Genomic DNA, 15,886 nt, shown 5'->3' on the forward strand with positions numbered 1-15,886 from the left:
TACCATTCAGAGGTCTTTAGTTCTACTAAGTAGTAGATACATTTTATTAAATAAAAGAAGTAAATAAGAAACAGACACCGGTGATAGCTATTTGTCCTTTTATGTTGTGAAATGCCCTGCGATCTACGGATGAAGGGTGGTATACAAATTTAATATAAATAAATTTTAAAAGAAACATTATTTCAGTGCTTTAAAAATATCCATAAGTAATACTGAATATTGTTTAAGAATACTTTTTTCCAGGGTGGGGGGGAACAAGGGCAAAATAGGAATTGAACTGTTCTGCTTTCTCTTTGTCATTAATTAACATGCCAGCATCCTGACTGAGCAGATGGCCTGTCATTTCCTTCCTTCTCTTTCAAACATTCCTGAAAAACACATTTTTACAGCTCTGAGCATCCCTCACTAGTCTCAGCTAATTCTCAGCTTTGGCTTTCCTGTCATTGTGCCTATAAGTCTGGTCCACACGTCTATGTGCATTCTTGGGTAACCTGTCCACCCTTCCATTTCTTCTTTATTTTCAGCAAAGGACTAAGCATTTTCAGATGTCTCTCAGATTTATCTCTTGGAATTATTTTGGAGATTATCTTGGAGATTGCACTTTTAGCAATTCCTTCCTCAGGAACTTTCATCCATGTTGGGTTCTTTTTTTCTGTTAGTTTGGCCAGTGAATTTGGCATGGAGACTTAACGCTTGAAGTGCGCTGTAAAATTGTCACAGCAGGCAACCTAAGGCCTCCAAGCCAGTTGCATTCCAAACATATGAGTTATCCCACTTCATCTTAGTTATGCTTAACACTTAAACTTTTTCATGAATTCAGATAACTCAGAAATAGCAGATATGTGCTACCATAGTTCAGAATACTCTAAAAACAGAAATACATTTGTGTATTAATAGGGTTTACTTTTGTAGTTTTGTAACACATTTCCTGGACAATTTGCTACCTGTCTCAAAAATAATATTTGTTTCTGCAATTGCTTGCATCCACTTATCACATGGGACTTCATAGTTTCAACTATGATCCCAAAATTTTACATTTGTCAATAGTCTCATGGAAAACAATTAGGTGAATGTATTTTGAGGTACATATTCTTTTGCCCTTAACCATACCATATAGTGTCATTGAATCCAGAGTCAAAACTAATTAATTAAGTTGTTGTTTCAGACGGTGAAGTATGCAATTAGTACCAGCTAAGCTAATGATATGAAAATCAGCATTTAATGTGCCTTGCAAACAGATCTCACAATATGCTCACCACAGAAAGTTGTAGCAAAATCTGTTTTGCGTATATATGCATAAAAACCAAAGTAAACTGTTGTCAACAGGATTCCTGGAATTGGCGTATGGAGTGCAACATAATAGGAAAAGGTAAAGGTACCCCTGCCCGTACGGGCCAATCTTGCCAGACTCTAGGGTTGTGCGCTCATCTCACTCTATAGGCCGGGAGCCAGCGCTGTCCGCAGACACTTCCGGGTCACGTGGCCAGCGTGACAAGCTGCATCTGGTGAGCCAGTGCAGCACACGGAATGCTGTTTACCTTCCCGCTGGTAAGCAGTCCCTATTTATCTACTTGCACCCGGGGGTGCTTTCGAACTGCTAGGTTGGCAGGCGCTGGGACCGAAAGACGGGAGCGCACCCTGCCGCGGTGATTCGAACTGCCAACCATGCGATCGGCAAGTCCTAGGCGCTGAGGTATTACCCACAGGTATTACCCACCCGCGTCCCACTGCAGCATAATAGGAAAACACAAAAGTTCATAACAGGAATAAACAAAATATAATACAGAGGATAAAACTGTCAGATTCCATCCCTGCAGTGGCGAAGCTGCAAGCTCCGCTACCGGGGGCAGAGGGCAGGCGGGGGCATGGCTGGTGCCCCCGGGGTGCGCAGCACGTGTCCGGGGGGGGGGGGGTGCCGCAATGGCACCCTACCAAAATAGTGGTGCGGAGAGCGGTCTGCTCCCTTTGAACCCCCGTTCCTCCACCAGTGCACCTCTGTCCGTTCTGAACAGAACAGTATTGACAAGTAAAAGCAAGATGCTTTTTGCTTGATGTTTCAGTACACGACAGATTCTTTAGTGACCATGAAATCCCAGAAGGCTGGTGAGCGATGGATCTTGGGTGTTTTTATAGAAAGAAGAAGAAATCAACACTAAACACTGTGCTTTAAAATCCAGGACCCTTAACTTGTCTCCTGAGTAGTCCTTAGGAGGTTAAGGCTCTGTTAGATTTATACACTCACAGTAGGCTCTACCATCTGTTGTTTAATCTCTGTGTCATTTTATTTCTGAGTCTTTATCAGACACTATCTTTTTAAAAGTAGCATCTAGATTCTCTTACTAAATCCCTGAGAAAACCATTACTAATAAAAAATAGAAAAATGCAATGCAAATTTACATATAGTTAATTTGCAATATTTCCAGTCTTTTAATTCTAGTTATTTTAGAAGTGGGTGGGATGTTTTTAATGTATTTATTTTTTCCCTTGGTTTTAATGTATCTATGTGGGTTTTTTGTTTGTTTGGTTGGTTGGTTGTAAATCATTTTGGGTTGCCAAAATTTGGATTCGGCAAGATAAACTGACTAACATATTTAACAAATGATCATCATCCCGATTCTGATATGCTGGTTGCATAAACCAGATACTACTGTCTGCCACAGCCAACATGGTCAGGGATGATGGGAGTTGTATTTCAACAATCTGGAGGGAAGAGGCTCTGAATCATGGACACATATGAAAAGCCTTTCAGATTTTTCCCCTGGAACACTTCTAAGATAGTGAGGATGTCATTTCTCTAGAAGCTTATAGATTATCTTACATGTACCACACTGATTTTGGCAACCCAAAATGATTTACAATCAACCAACCAACCAAAACCCCCACATAGATACATTAAAATCAAGTGGTGGAAAAATACATTAAAAACATCCCACCCACTTCTAAAAGGCCACTTATAGTTAAAGGCAGTCCACTAACAGATAGAAATGGCCCATTATTGTGTTGCCACCCTCCAGATCTCTCATGAAGGGGCCACATGAAGAAGGGCCTCAGATGATGATCACAGGTTGGTTCATATGGGGAGAGGCAGACCTTGAATGAAGTACTGCAGCCCTGAGCCATTGAAGCTTTATCAGTCAAAAACCGCACTTTGAATTGGGCCAGAAACTAAGTGGATCAATATGTGGAACTATTAATGCCCTCCTCCCCTTCCCTACTAGAAACAAAGTAAAGCTGTAATTTGTCTTCTAAAAACTATGAAATATTTTAAAGATTTGATTAAATCAAATTAAAAATGCCTCAACAATTGAAGGAAAGTATTTGGTACATACATGCTAAGAGAAAAAAGTTATTCCTTGGCCCTTTCTTCAGAAACGTTCAACACAATATTTATAGCACAATTTCCAGTGGGATAGTTATGTTAGCCTGTTGCAGGAAAATCAACAGTCTTGTGGCACATTAAAGGCTAACACACTTACTGTGGCATAAACTTTCACTGACTAGAGACCAGATGAAGCATAATCTTCAGCTGCCAGGGTATATGATATACACATGAGTGCAAAGCAAGGGGGTTGAACCTGTGGCCCTCCAGATATTGTGGACTCCAGTTCCCATTAGCTCCCACCAACATTGTCAACGGTCAGGGACAATAGGAGTTGTAATCCAGCACCATCTAGAGGGTCACAGGTTCCGCAGGAAGAAGAATATAGAAGTTGAGAATGAAATGGCATGGAAATGAAAAATTGCTGTCCGTGACAATTCAGTTAAGATTGTGAATGTATGTAAAATTACTGTGACCCTTCATAACACCAGTAATTGGTGATAACACAATCATTTAGCAGCAGTGAGTAAACTAACATTTGTAGTGGAAATAAATGTGAATAATTTGTAGATATGCAGGATATACCGTATTTTTCACTCTATAAGACGCACCTTTTCCCTCCTAAAAAGTAAGGGGAAATGTGTGTGATCTTATGGAGCGAATGCAGGCTGCACAGCTATCACTGAAGCCAGAACAGCAGGAGGGTTTGCCGCGCAATCTTGCTGTTCTGGCTTCAGCCAAAGCAACGTGAAGCCTCTTCAGCGCAGCAGGAGGAATGCTCCCACTGCGCTGAAGCCAGAACAGCAAGAGGGATTGCCGCGCGAAGCCTCTTCAACAACATTTGATTCAGAATATTTTTTTCTTGTATTCCTCCTCTAAAAACTAAGCGCATCTTATGGTCGGATGAGTCTTATAGAGCAAAAATACGGTGATCACATAAAGCTTGTGGCATACAGCTTATACACAGGCTCTGCCAAGAAGACCTAATCAATGTGTGGAGTTTAGGGGTGGGATTACAGTTCTCCCTCTTCACATAGAATGGTACTAGTCCTACTTAGAGCAGACCCATTAGAGCTAATGACAATGACTAACTAGGTTCATGAATTTTAATGGTCTACATTGAGCAGGGTTTAGGTGAATACAGCCCCTATCAATCCTGTTGTGCCCAGATTTTTGAACAAGGCTTCTCTACAGTAGTTAAGCACTGAGAAAACGTGTAATATGTATAAATTAACCAATCTTGATTGTGTGAGATTTAAATATTTTGCCCTCCCCCCTTTTTTTTTACTCTGACGGTATACTGATCTGCATATTGCAGAGTTGTACAAACAGAAAGAGATTGTCATGGGGCATCACAGAATACAGATCTCCCTTCCACCATTAGCATTGATTCTGCTACATGACAACACATTAACTGTTGCCTGCAATAGGAGCCTCCCACAGGAAAATCCAGACTGACTGCATTCGTTTCAAGGGCAACACTGGCTGGCACTACCCACAAGCTCTGTGTAGAGCTCTACACACATAAAGGTTTAGGGCTGGGCCAGCAGATGCAATCTCTCCCATTCTTCCATGTTCTGACCAAATACTTGGACGAGATGGTGAGAAAACGGCATGTTGGAGAACCACCTCCAGATGCTTTGGATTCCAAGTCCCAGCCAGCATGGCCAGTGGTCAGGGATTATGGGAGCTTTAGTCAACATCAGGAGGGTTACAGGTTTCCCAACCTCTGGCGGAGAGTTTCAGCCTTATTCTCCATACATATTAGCTCCATGTTGCTTGTCAAAGCAACTAAGGAACATTTTATGAAAATATAGCTCTAAATTATCAGGTGCTTTGCTATGCCATCTTCTAATCTTCACAACTTGCAACATTATTTTATATGGAATTTTTCTAGCAGCAGTTTGTTAGAATAAAAGCAAGGGGAAAGGCTAAACAGTCAAAAGCATCAGCAATTGGTTGCTATGTTTGATAGCCATTTTTTGCTTTCTTTTTCCCCGGAAGGCATATAGGTAGATCAATGTATACAAATTAGCTTAGTGAGGATTTGAAGAAAGGTCTCTATTTGTGCTAGTACTCAGTAATTAACATTAACTGTTGCTTTCAGCATAACACAATGGTTTTCAATTGACAATATATGGGAAAGCATTTAATAATAGCAACGGATACGATAATGGCTCAATTGCATTGAATGAATGCAAATTAGATGACTGCTTAGAAAACCAACTTCCATTAAGTGAGTTGAGAACCAGCAGATCTGACTATACAGGTGTATGTTTCCCAAAGAACGATAGGGAGGAATTCAACATAGTGCTAAATAGATCACTCTGACAGTGCAAGTGGAAGAGAAACCAGTTATTCCCCCCAAAATGGAAGAGGGTCTGCAGAAGGGAAGAGTACACAAGGCACTGCAACCCTGCCTCCCACAATGACCCGCCTATCAAGAAATGCATTGCTGAACTGTATTGGTGATTGTTTTATAATTATATTGAATTTACTTTATGGTTTTGTTTTCAGTGTCAGGTTTTCAATGTTGCTAGCTACCCTGGGAAAGGGAAGAATACAGTACAGGTAATAAAACAATAAATTGTTCCACAGCTGCCCTCCCTTCTCTTTCCCTCAGTGCCTGTGCTTTCGCTCATTCAGCATGTTTCATTTTTCTCCTCACCTTCCATAATTAAACCCATCCCCGTTCAATCCCTTTACCTACCCTGCTAATACTGTAATTTCCATTTTCTTTCCTCCACCTGCCCCGCTTTAGGCTTTCACAGCATTTAATTATCATCCTCTGGGCCTTGGCTCTCAGTCTCACAGTTTTCCTTCTCAAATAGAACTGCTTTCCTCCAAGCTTAAAAACAATCCCAGTCATTTCATTCTGTCCTAGCAGCTTAGCCACAAGTACCTAACCTAGCACTTCAACACGTTTCCTCAACCCACATTCTGAGATCTCACTTTCTCACAAACCTTCCTCTATGCTCTATAAATCAACCAAATGCTTGCATTCTTGGCATCTTCCCCACCACCGCCTCCCTCTGCAGAAAAGATGCAGATAAATCATTTTGAAGAAGGAATAGAATAAAAAATATGGACCCCTTTCTGAAATTCATTCTTTTAGATTTTTTTGCTCAAGTGATTCTGCAAGAGCTGCATCTTTGCAAAAATATGCAACTAGTAAAATGTTTTTTCTCCCTCCCTACACTTTACGTTTCTTTAGAAAGGGGAGCCTTCTAGCATACAATAGGGGGTACATCAATACTTCATTCCCAGCAGAGAAGTAAGCAATTTTGATTCTACGGCTCTAGGAATAAATTTTCAGTCTCTGAGCCTGTGCATTCTCTGGACAGCTGAGTCAGAATAAGAATATTGCCAAGCTGACACCTCCTGTGAAAGCTGCAACTACAACTGCTGTCTATCTCTTGGCTTACACCAGGAATTTAGGTTCCTATGATTCAAAGAAAACCTGCAAGTTTCTAGCCCTGGTGGCTGAGAAGATAGAATTAGGTGTGAGTGGGAAATACCTACTGAAATCTCAGAACTCAGGGGATCAGTTTGAGTAAGATGTCTAGTCTTTGGGGATGAAGGCTTCATTGGCCTGCATAGTTAATTGCTCCTTCTCAAATCTGTCAGTCCCAGATTATTCAATACAGTTAAAATGTAGGTCGATTGTACAAAATAAGAAAAAGTATGCAAATGTTCTTAATTTGCATAAATTACAAAGGAAAAAGAACTCAGTGTTTCTTAGTGTATAAATCAGATTGCCTTGATGCAGGGTTTTGTTTGTTTGTTTTCAGCTTGAATTTCACAAGGCCCTGGCGTTAAGGAAGAGCTTTTAAAGAGAAGAAATCAATGAAACTCTAGAATGGTGTTCTGACAGGAAGAACCATGATGATGGAAATACAGGGCTGATACCTTATATGGAACTCTTGGGGGTTTTTTTATTGAATGCAGGTGCTACTGCATGATGGGGAGGCTTTCTTGCCAATTTCATTTAGAGATTTAGAGAAGGAACTGCCCCTTTCCAATGGGGAAAGTGGGAAACATACAATGACAGGGTTAGTTAAATCTCTATGAAAGTTAGAACCACCCTACCCAGCAATCTTCCATTAGAACAAAGAAAATAACAAAGCATGCTGTCCAGTCAACGCTGCCTGACTACAAAGCTGCTGGAGGCAAAGGGGAAATGGCAGCCTGTTCTCTGGCCCAGCAGTTCCCAGACTTCTTCCCGCCCTATTGGACCACTTGAAAAATGATGAGGGTCTTGATGGACCACTTAAATTTTCTGCCTGTTGTGGCAATTTTAATGCATTACAATTTATACTGCATGGTTTTTAATTGTGCTTTACTGACACACCACGGACCACTTGACTGAAGCTCATGGATCAGTTTGGAAACCTGTGCTCTAGCTAGATTATTTTTTTTTGTGGGGGGGGGGGAATCAATGTCAGCACAGTTACTCATCATGAAAAATGGAATAAGCTTTTAGAGAACTAAATCTCCTCTGGAGATGCCTAGCCTGACCCTTTTAAATTCCTCATTGTGTTCTGCATTGTTTCTGATTCTGGGAGCCATCTTCCACATTTTATGAGTCAGAGTAGTATGGCAAATTGCTTCATGCTGTCTGTTAATGTTATGGATAGGTAAGAACGTTATTTTTATTTACCCGCAGAGCACATGTATTTGTGCAGATTGCAGATGCATAAGAACAGGCATAAGCAAACTCGACCCACCAGGTGTTTGGGGACTACAACTCCCATCATCCCTAGCTAACAGGACCAGTGGTCAGGGATGATGGGAGTTGTAGTCCCAAAACATCTGGTGGGCCGAGTTTGCCTATGCCTGCATAAGAACATTTTCAGATGCAATTTTTTTTTTTTACTTTGCATACAGTCATAGCCCTCCTTGTGCTTTATTTATACCAGCTCATGCATTTGTTGCCAAAAACAACTCTAATAACAGGGAACAGAAGAATGGCTTATTACTAAAATTGTGCATTGCAATCACAGGCTCAGGACTGTGCCCATCATGGAATAAATCTGTTAACAACTAAGTACAGAAAAGTGATAAAACACCAGGAGGTCAGAACAATTTGGAAGTACATGCATTTATTAATGGCTACTATTTGTTTCAGTGTCACTATCTCTTTATAGCCCTTGTGTCTATTAGACCCTCTCTGTATAAACTTCTTTACCCAAAACATAACTGCTGATAACACAACCTCAAGCAAATTAAGAAAATGAATATATATATATATTTTCTAGCACTCAAGCACATTCTGGTAGCACACAAATGAATCAGGCAAACAAATTTTAAAATTACATTACACCATACTTATTTGCATAGTGTTTTTGAAGCAATGCACTAGGGAAAGTGAACAGAAGGAGAGAGCCATTAAATGAGCAACATTAAACAAAAAAGTGTCATAACTTATTTTGAAGTGAGAACAGCGTATTAAAACTATAAGAAGTTAGCAGAGAGATAACATGAAGCAATGGAACTAAATAAGAAGAGATTGGACTAAGGGGAGTATGTATGAGAGTTTATGAAGTACTGAGAATGGACAGAGATTGGAGTTTAATTGTCGTCAAGTGGATGAAATAAAGCAAAACTGATTTCTATCAGTGCCACCATGTAGGAGGCTACGTGATCATGCAATATTGCAGGAAGTCCCTTTTTGGAAACTCACAACAGGGCTGAAATAGTGTTCTGGTGACAGACAACTGTTCTGATTATCCCTCTTTTCCTGCATCCCTGTCCCTTTATCTCTCTCATTGCACAGCATGACCGTAAACAGAAGGGAATATTTGTTTTTCTAAGAATTTGTTGGATTGATTCATTTTCCACCTACATTAATAATGCTTGCTTGGACAGTGAACATTTCCATAGCAGTAGCATTCTAAGCAAATAAACAAAGCTTCTCATTTTAGTGATAAAGATAGGAAGAGTTGCTCTTTGAACGTTAACACTTGTTGCACAAACCATTATGGCCATGACAAAAGCAACACAATGCACAGAAGCAGAGGTGGCTTGTCTGTGGTCCTTAGATGATGCTGGACTCCAACTGACATAATGGTTAGGGATAATGGAAGGGATAATGTCAGGGAACTGCCATCAGAAAAGGGGAGGGAGGCAGGGGGATACAGAGAGCCTCCGAGGCCTCTGAGGAGCAGCTCCTCATCCAGCGGTGGGGAAAGCCACACCTGGAGTGAAACAGATGGGGAAGGGGGCAGCCAAGCAAGGGAAGGGCTCGAAGATGCTACTGAGAGCCCAAGCACCTCACCTAGCCCGGCTGGCCAGGAGGGAGACATGCAGTTTCTGTTGCCCAACTTGCACAGAGTGGTGAAACGTAAGGAGGGGAGGCAGAGATTTGGGGTCTCTAAGTTCTTATGTTGGGGGAGAAACTGGAAGGGGCCACTCCCGGAATCTGCAAGTGACTAAGACGCACATGAACTTTGTGGTTCTGCACTGTAAATAGTTTGCACCAATAAAACCTGTAAAAGACAGGTCGGAGTCCTGCCTGGTTACTCACGAGCAACCACCACCAGCACCTGACAGATAAGAACATCTGAAGAGCCACAGGTTAGTTAACCCTTCAAAATAACCTACTTACAAAAAAACCCCACCTAATTTAAAAATTACTAAATAAAAAAAGCAATAGCTCAATGGATCACCAATAAAAAATAATCCTGCATGCACATTTTTTAATTATATTGATTACCAATCTCTCTCTCTCGTAAAATAAGTAGTTGGTGGATTTCAACTCTATACAGCTATTTGTTTAAAGTCTTTCACAAAAAGGAAGTTTATAAAAAGAATAAGCAGATAAGAATACTCTTTGAACAGATTATTTCTCCATGATAACTTTTAAGTTGCCCTCTTTTGATCTTAGCAACCTTTTAAACTTGTAAGCTATTGCCTATATTATAGCATTCCTCCCTAAACCGAGAGCTGACCAAGAAAGACAAAATCCCTTCCATGAAGCCCACACCCAAAAATTAACACCTTTCTGGTATTGTGCAGGACCAGCACATGGTCCTGGTCCTCTCCATACAAAATTGTGTAAGGCTGCAGCAATTTGCTTTTATTGTGAAATTCTGGGAAATTGTTATTTACTCAGATGGTGATGTTTTTGTTTTTTTTACAACCTTCCTTTGTATAGACAGGTGCATTAACTAGAGGGAACACAGATGACTGATGATGCAGAGAATCATTTAACAATGTCAGTCAATAGTAATCATAGAAAGAGCAATCAACATGCTCCTACACAGCTCCCATTCATTTTTATGAAGTTTACATAAGGCAATGTCTTCCTGGTAGGTTGCATCAACAGACTAGATTCTTTTCTTGCTCTCCCTTTTTAATGTTTATATATTGATTTTCAAGAATTTCATTTATGTAAAGAAACAAGAATTAACCTGGATAAGCAGACATTATAAAAGTTTCTTTAAGAATCCCATGTTTATCCTGTTCAGTCAAAACTCCAGAACACTATTTACCTGCTTAAATTTGTTTCCACAATGGCTAACAAAGAACTAAAAAAATAATAGCAACAATACAACCAAAAAACATAGAGCATACAAACTAACACAACAATCTGAAATAAGTCAACCACATTAGTGGTTTTTAAAAGCCTAGAAAAACAAACTTTTTTGCCTGGCACCTAAATGATAGTAAGAAGGGGGGGCTGGGGGTGTTTCTGTAGAAGACATCCCAAAGCTTAGGACACTATCACTGAAAATGTTTGCTCTCCCATCAAATCTGCTTTCTGGATAATGCACAGATCAGAAGCTATCATGGTAGACAAAGATCATTGTTTGTTTTTTAATTTAAAACTTTTTATTTCATACTATTGCATTTTAAAACCTTTGTTAGCATGAATACCAACATCTTAAATCCTAAAAATTCACAACTCTCTATCAAGCGCACACACACTGAATGATAGCCTGCTTTCCTATGTTTAATAAGGTGTTCCTTGGTTCAGCTGTATGTTAGAAGCTTTGGGCAGCACTGTACATGTGGAGTGGCAGCCAGGACCTTCCAGAGGGATTTCCTGGATTATTCTCTCAGTCTGTTTTTATCTGTGTTCAAGTGTATGCAGTCAGTTATTGAGAGCCACAGTTCTACATGGACACAGTGTTTCCAGCTTCATCAGTGTGGCAACCCAATGGAGTTGTGGTGCCCTGCTAACATTGATAGATGCTGCAGGGGAGCTAAAAGGTCGTCCTTGCTGTGCTGTTGGTCAAGGAGGGCACAAGGGCGCTTGCCCCTGTGGTCATCTGAAGAGGAGATTGCCTGAAGAAGGAGGTGCCATTCAAAGCCTGGAATATCCTCCAAGAACCAAGAGTGGCCCAACACTTCCCACTCTTGGTTTGGGGAAGTTTTTGTCACTTTGACTAAGATGATCCAGTGCACTTTAATCCAATTATGGAGGCAGACATATGTATGTAAGTAAAAGAGACTACTGTATCTCTGTGTGCCTGGCTGGACAAAATAATTCCCCATCCATAATTGAGCACAAGGTAAACTGTTGGTTTTGTTAGCTATGCCTTGCACTGTGGTTAGTAGTCAGCTAAGCAGAAGACCAAATGGCAGGTAGAGATAGTTCTTTCCCCACACTTGGTTCAGTTTTACAAAGGCACTGCAAATGAGCTGTGCATTTTAAAAAGTGTCAAATGGGCAATAGAAAGATAAGCAACTCACTTTGCAGTGGTCATGCTGTAACTGTAATGCTGGAACATCTCCACCAATAGGCATCTGCTTCTTTATCTCTTCATCTTTCAGGTTCAGCCATTTGATAAGCTCTTCCAGTGATGACAGCAACTTATTCCACTTCTCTGCACTTGCCTCTAAGTGAGCCCTGCAATGAGACACAGCAAACATTTTAACCTTTAGGCTACATTAAAATATTATAGGATATTTTCCTTAATGCAATCCAAATAACTGCTCTAATGATCTATTAGATATAACAATTTCAAAATGGCTTATACAAAAAAAGCAAATGTGCGGCCCACAGATGTTGTAAAATACTCAAATGGTACCTAAATCATACATAATGATACCAAATGAGTATCCAAATGGGATGAAGGGAAATCCTCATTTTGTCTCAGATATTGTGCAAATTAGGATTAGAATGAACTCCCTGCTCGTGGTACTGTCAATATACAGTGACATGTTTGCAAATTATATTATATAAACAAATCACTGCATTGTTGCTAGCTGCAGCACACATGAAGATTTCAAGACACCAGAAGATGGGGAATTTCACAGTTCAGGAACTGAGAGATAGGAGATGGCAAAAAATGCTTGCTGAGAAACTGACATGTACTAAATGGATTAAAGATTGTGCTAAACAAGATAATTAAACCAAATATAGTAACCTTTCTTATCATACGTGGCATAACCCAGAAGACACCTGTATCTTACAACTCCCTGTGAAGAGAGGCGTTAACAAACTCTTTATTAAAGTGACTAATAAAGGGTTATTGTGTGGGATTGTTTGACAAGACTATGGAAGGAAGACCATTTATGCTCTCCTGGTTTGAAGTTCAGTTTATGTCATGAGCCCCACAGCACTGTGGGGATCAGGCTTGGATTGGAAGGCTCTGAGGGACGGGAAGGGAGAAGAAACAGAGGGGAGGACTAAATTCTGGCAACCTGGATTGGAGGAGGGTTTTTTTAGAAGGGGGAGCAGGGATGCTGGCTCTCCCCTCTCACCTTCTTGTGCAGCAGAGAATGTCAGTGGAGGCTGGAGCAGGCTTTGATCAGCTGAGGCAGGAAGCTAAGCAGGAGCCAGCAGTGACTGAACAGGAGCCAAGGCAGGAGGTTGCAGTGCTGTCACCTAGAACCAGGTGTGACCTGGTCCCACAAGGTGACAGAGTCTGATGGTTGAGGATGCCACACTTGGTTTTGAAAAGCTTGGCAAGAGGAGTAGGGAAACTTTGGGGGACATCTTTGTTGCTTCTGTTTGGCTAAAGCTCCTCTGTTGGCTAGCAAGGCCGATCTCACACCTTAATAACTGTTGATATATACTATTGTTGTACTGTGAGTTTTGGGTCTATGGACCGCCATAAAGCTGTGTGTGTGTGTTTCTGTTCAGTTCTGAACTTCTTGCTCTGTTCCTGGACTTCTGAATCATGACTCCTGAGCACTGAGCCTGTACCATTAGATGCTGGAATAAAGAAAGTGCCTCTGTGTGTTTTGGGTGGGAGCCAGTCCAGTTTCATTTTAATGGTACCACTGGAAAACATTACTAAAAATACGTTTTGAAAGGAAAATCCCCATTCTCTATTTTAAAACTACAAATTATGCAATCTAGTAAAAGTTCCAGAATATTATGCTTCAGTTTTAGCACCAAGTGCAGTGTACCAAGCTGTAGTCCTCAAACACACCAGTTTAAAATAGCTACATGCAAAACCCTATCAGACTTCTTAGGGGCAAAAGTCCAGATTTCCATAAGACCTGTCTATGACAGGTTCATACCCAAAATGAAAGGGGCAGTAAGGGGTTAATGTTAACTTGCTGAGCATTGCTGGTAGAGATTACTTACTGCATTTTTGCTGAATCAATGAACTGCTGCAGCATTGTGCTGTAATTCAGTTAATATGACATACCATTAGTGTAACTACTCTTGATAATGTCAGAACCTTTTATTTTTCTGAGTCCCTTGTCTACTTTAACCTATGGTAAGCAGAGAGTGTCCCAATACTCACAAGGAAATGGTTGTAATCTTCTCCTGTCACTTACACTCTATCATCCTATCAGTGTACCTAATGCATTTTAGATTCTTAATAGCTTATCTGTGTTTTCTAGAATGATGGTAAAGTAGGACAGACCTCCACTTTAATTCTGTCCATTCAATGATCTTGACAAATCTTGAGACCATATAATTGCCTTACACTGATAAACAGTATGCCAGCTGAGCTATAGGATGGAACTAATAGTTCACAGTTTAATTTTCTGCTAGCTCAATATGCAATTCTTGTAGCAGAACACCAGCCTTTTTAAAGAAAAAAGAAAAAAAGAAAAAGATTAAATCTCTCCCTCCAAAAAATACCGCATGCTTTATTCGCTGATTCCAGTGATTAGTCATCCCTTATCTCATTCACTATTTCTTTCAAATAACACTGCAAATAACAAGGCCAGTGGAAGTGACGGTATTCCAGCTGAACTATTTAAAATTTTAAAAGATGATGCTGTTAAGGTGCTACACTCAATATGCCAGCAAGTTTGGAAAACTCAGCAGTGGCCAGAAGATTGGAGAAGATCAGTCTACATCCCAATCCCAAAGAAGGGCAGTGCCAAAGAATGCTCCAACTACCGTACAATTGCACTCATTTCACACGCTGGCAAGGTTATGCTTAAAATTCTACAAGGAAGGCTCAAGCAGTATGTGGACCGAGAACTCCCAGAAGTGCAAGCTGGATTTAGAAGAGGCAGAGGAACCAGAGACCAAATTGCAAACATGCGCTGGATTATGGAGAAAGCTAGAGAGTTCCAGAAAGACATCTACTTCTGCTTCATTGACTATGCAAAAGCCTTTGACTGTGTCGACCATGGCAAACTATGGCAAGTTCTTAAAGAAATGGGAGTGCCAGATCACCTCATCTGTCTCCTGAGAAATCTCTATGTGGGACAAGAAGCTACAGTTAGAACTGGATATGGAACAACTGATTGGTTCAAAATTGGGAAAGGAGTACGACAAGGCTGTATTTTGTCTCCCTGCTTATTTAACTTATATGCAGAATTCATCATGCGAAAGGCTGGGCTGGATGAATCCCTAGCCGGAATTAAGATTGCCGGAAGAAATATCAACAACCTCAGATATGCAGATGACACAACCTTGATGGCAGAAAGTGAGGAGGAATTAAAGAACCTTTTAATGAGGGTGAAAGAGGAGAGCGCAAAATATGGTCTGAAGCTCAACATAAAAAAAAACGAAGATCATGGCCACTGGTCCCATCACCTCCTGGCAAATAGAAGGGGAAGAAATGGAGGTAGTGAGAGATTTTACTTTCTTGGGCTCAATGATCACTGCAGATGGTGACAGCAGCCACGAAATTAAAAGACGCCTGCTTCTTGGGAGAAGGGCAATGACAGGCCTAGACAGCATCTTGAGAAGTAGAGACATCACCTTGCCAACAAAGGTTCGTATAGTTAAAGCTATGGTTTTCCCAGTAGTGATGTATGGAAGTGAGAGCTGGACCATAAAGAAGGCTGATCGCCGAAGAATTGATGCTTTTGAATTATGGTGCTGGAGGAGACTCTTGAGAGTCCCATGGACTGCAAGAAGATCAAACCTCTCCATACTGAAGGAAATCAACCCTGAGTGCTCACTGGAAGGACAGATTGTGAAGCTGAGGCTCCAGTACTTTGGCCACCTCATGAGAAGAGAAGACTCCCTGGAGAAGACCCTGATGTTGGGAAAGATGGAGGGGCACAAGGAGAAGGGGGCGACAGAGGACGAGATGGTTGGATAGTGTTTTCGAGGCTACCAGCATGAGTTTGACCAAACTGCGGGAGGCAGTAGAGGACAGAGGTGCCTGGCGTTCTCTGGTCCATGGGGTCACGAAG

The 15,886-nt window shown here is 40.9% G+C and overlaps 1 protein-coding gene across 4 annotated transcripts in view; it reads right to left on the reverse strand.

Moving 5' to 3' along the window:
- UTRN (utrophin) overlaps positions 1-15,886 on the reverse strand; it is a gene marked incomplete at its 3' end in the record, with an annotated part of 317,155 nt that overhangs the window by 88,579 nt on the left and 212,690 nt on the right. For all 4 annotated transcript variants that reach the window (XM_081905086.1, XM_081905087.1, XM_081905089.1 and 1 more), the window contains one exon: positions 12,017-12,173. In XM_081905086.1, the coding sequence (XP_081761212.1) occupies positions 12,017-12,173 (157 nt within the window). The remainder of the gene's footprint in view (positions 1-12,016; positions 12,174-15,886) is intronic.

The sequence above is a fragment of the Podarcis melisellensis genome (assembly GCF_964234715.1).
Source record: "Podarcis melisellensis genome assembly, chromosome: 3".
Classification (NCBI taxonomy): Eukaryota; Metazoa; Chordata; class Lepidosauria; order Squamata; family Lacertidae; genus Podarcis; species Podarcis melisellensis.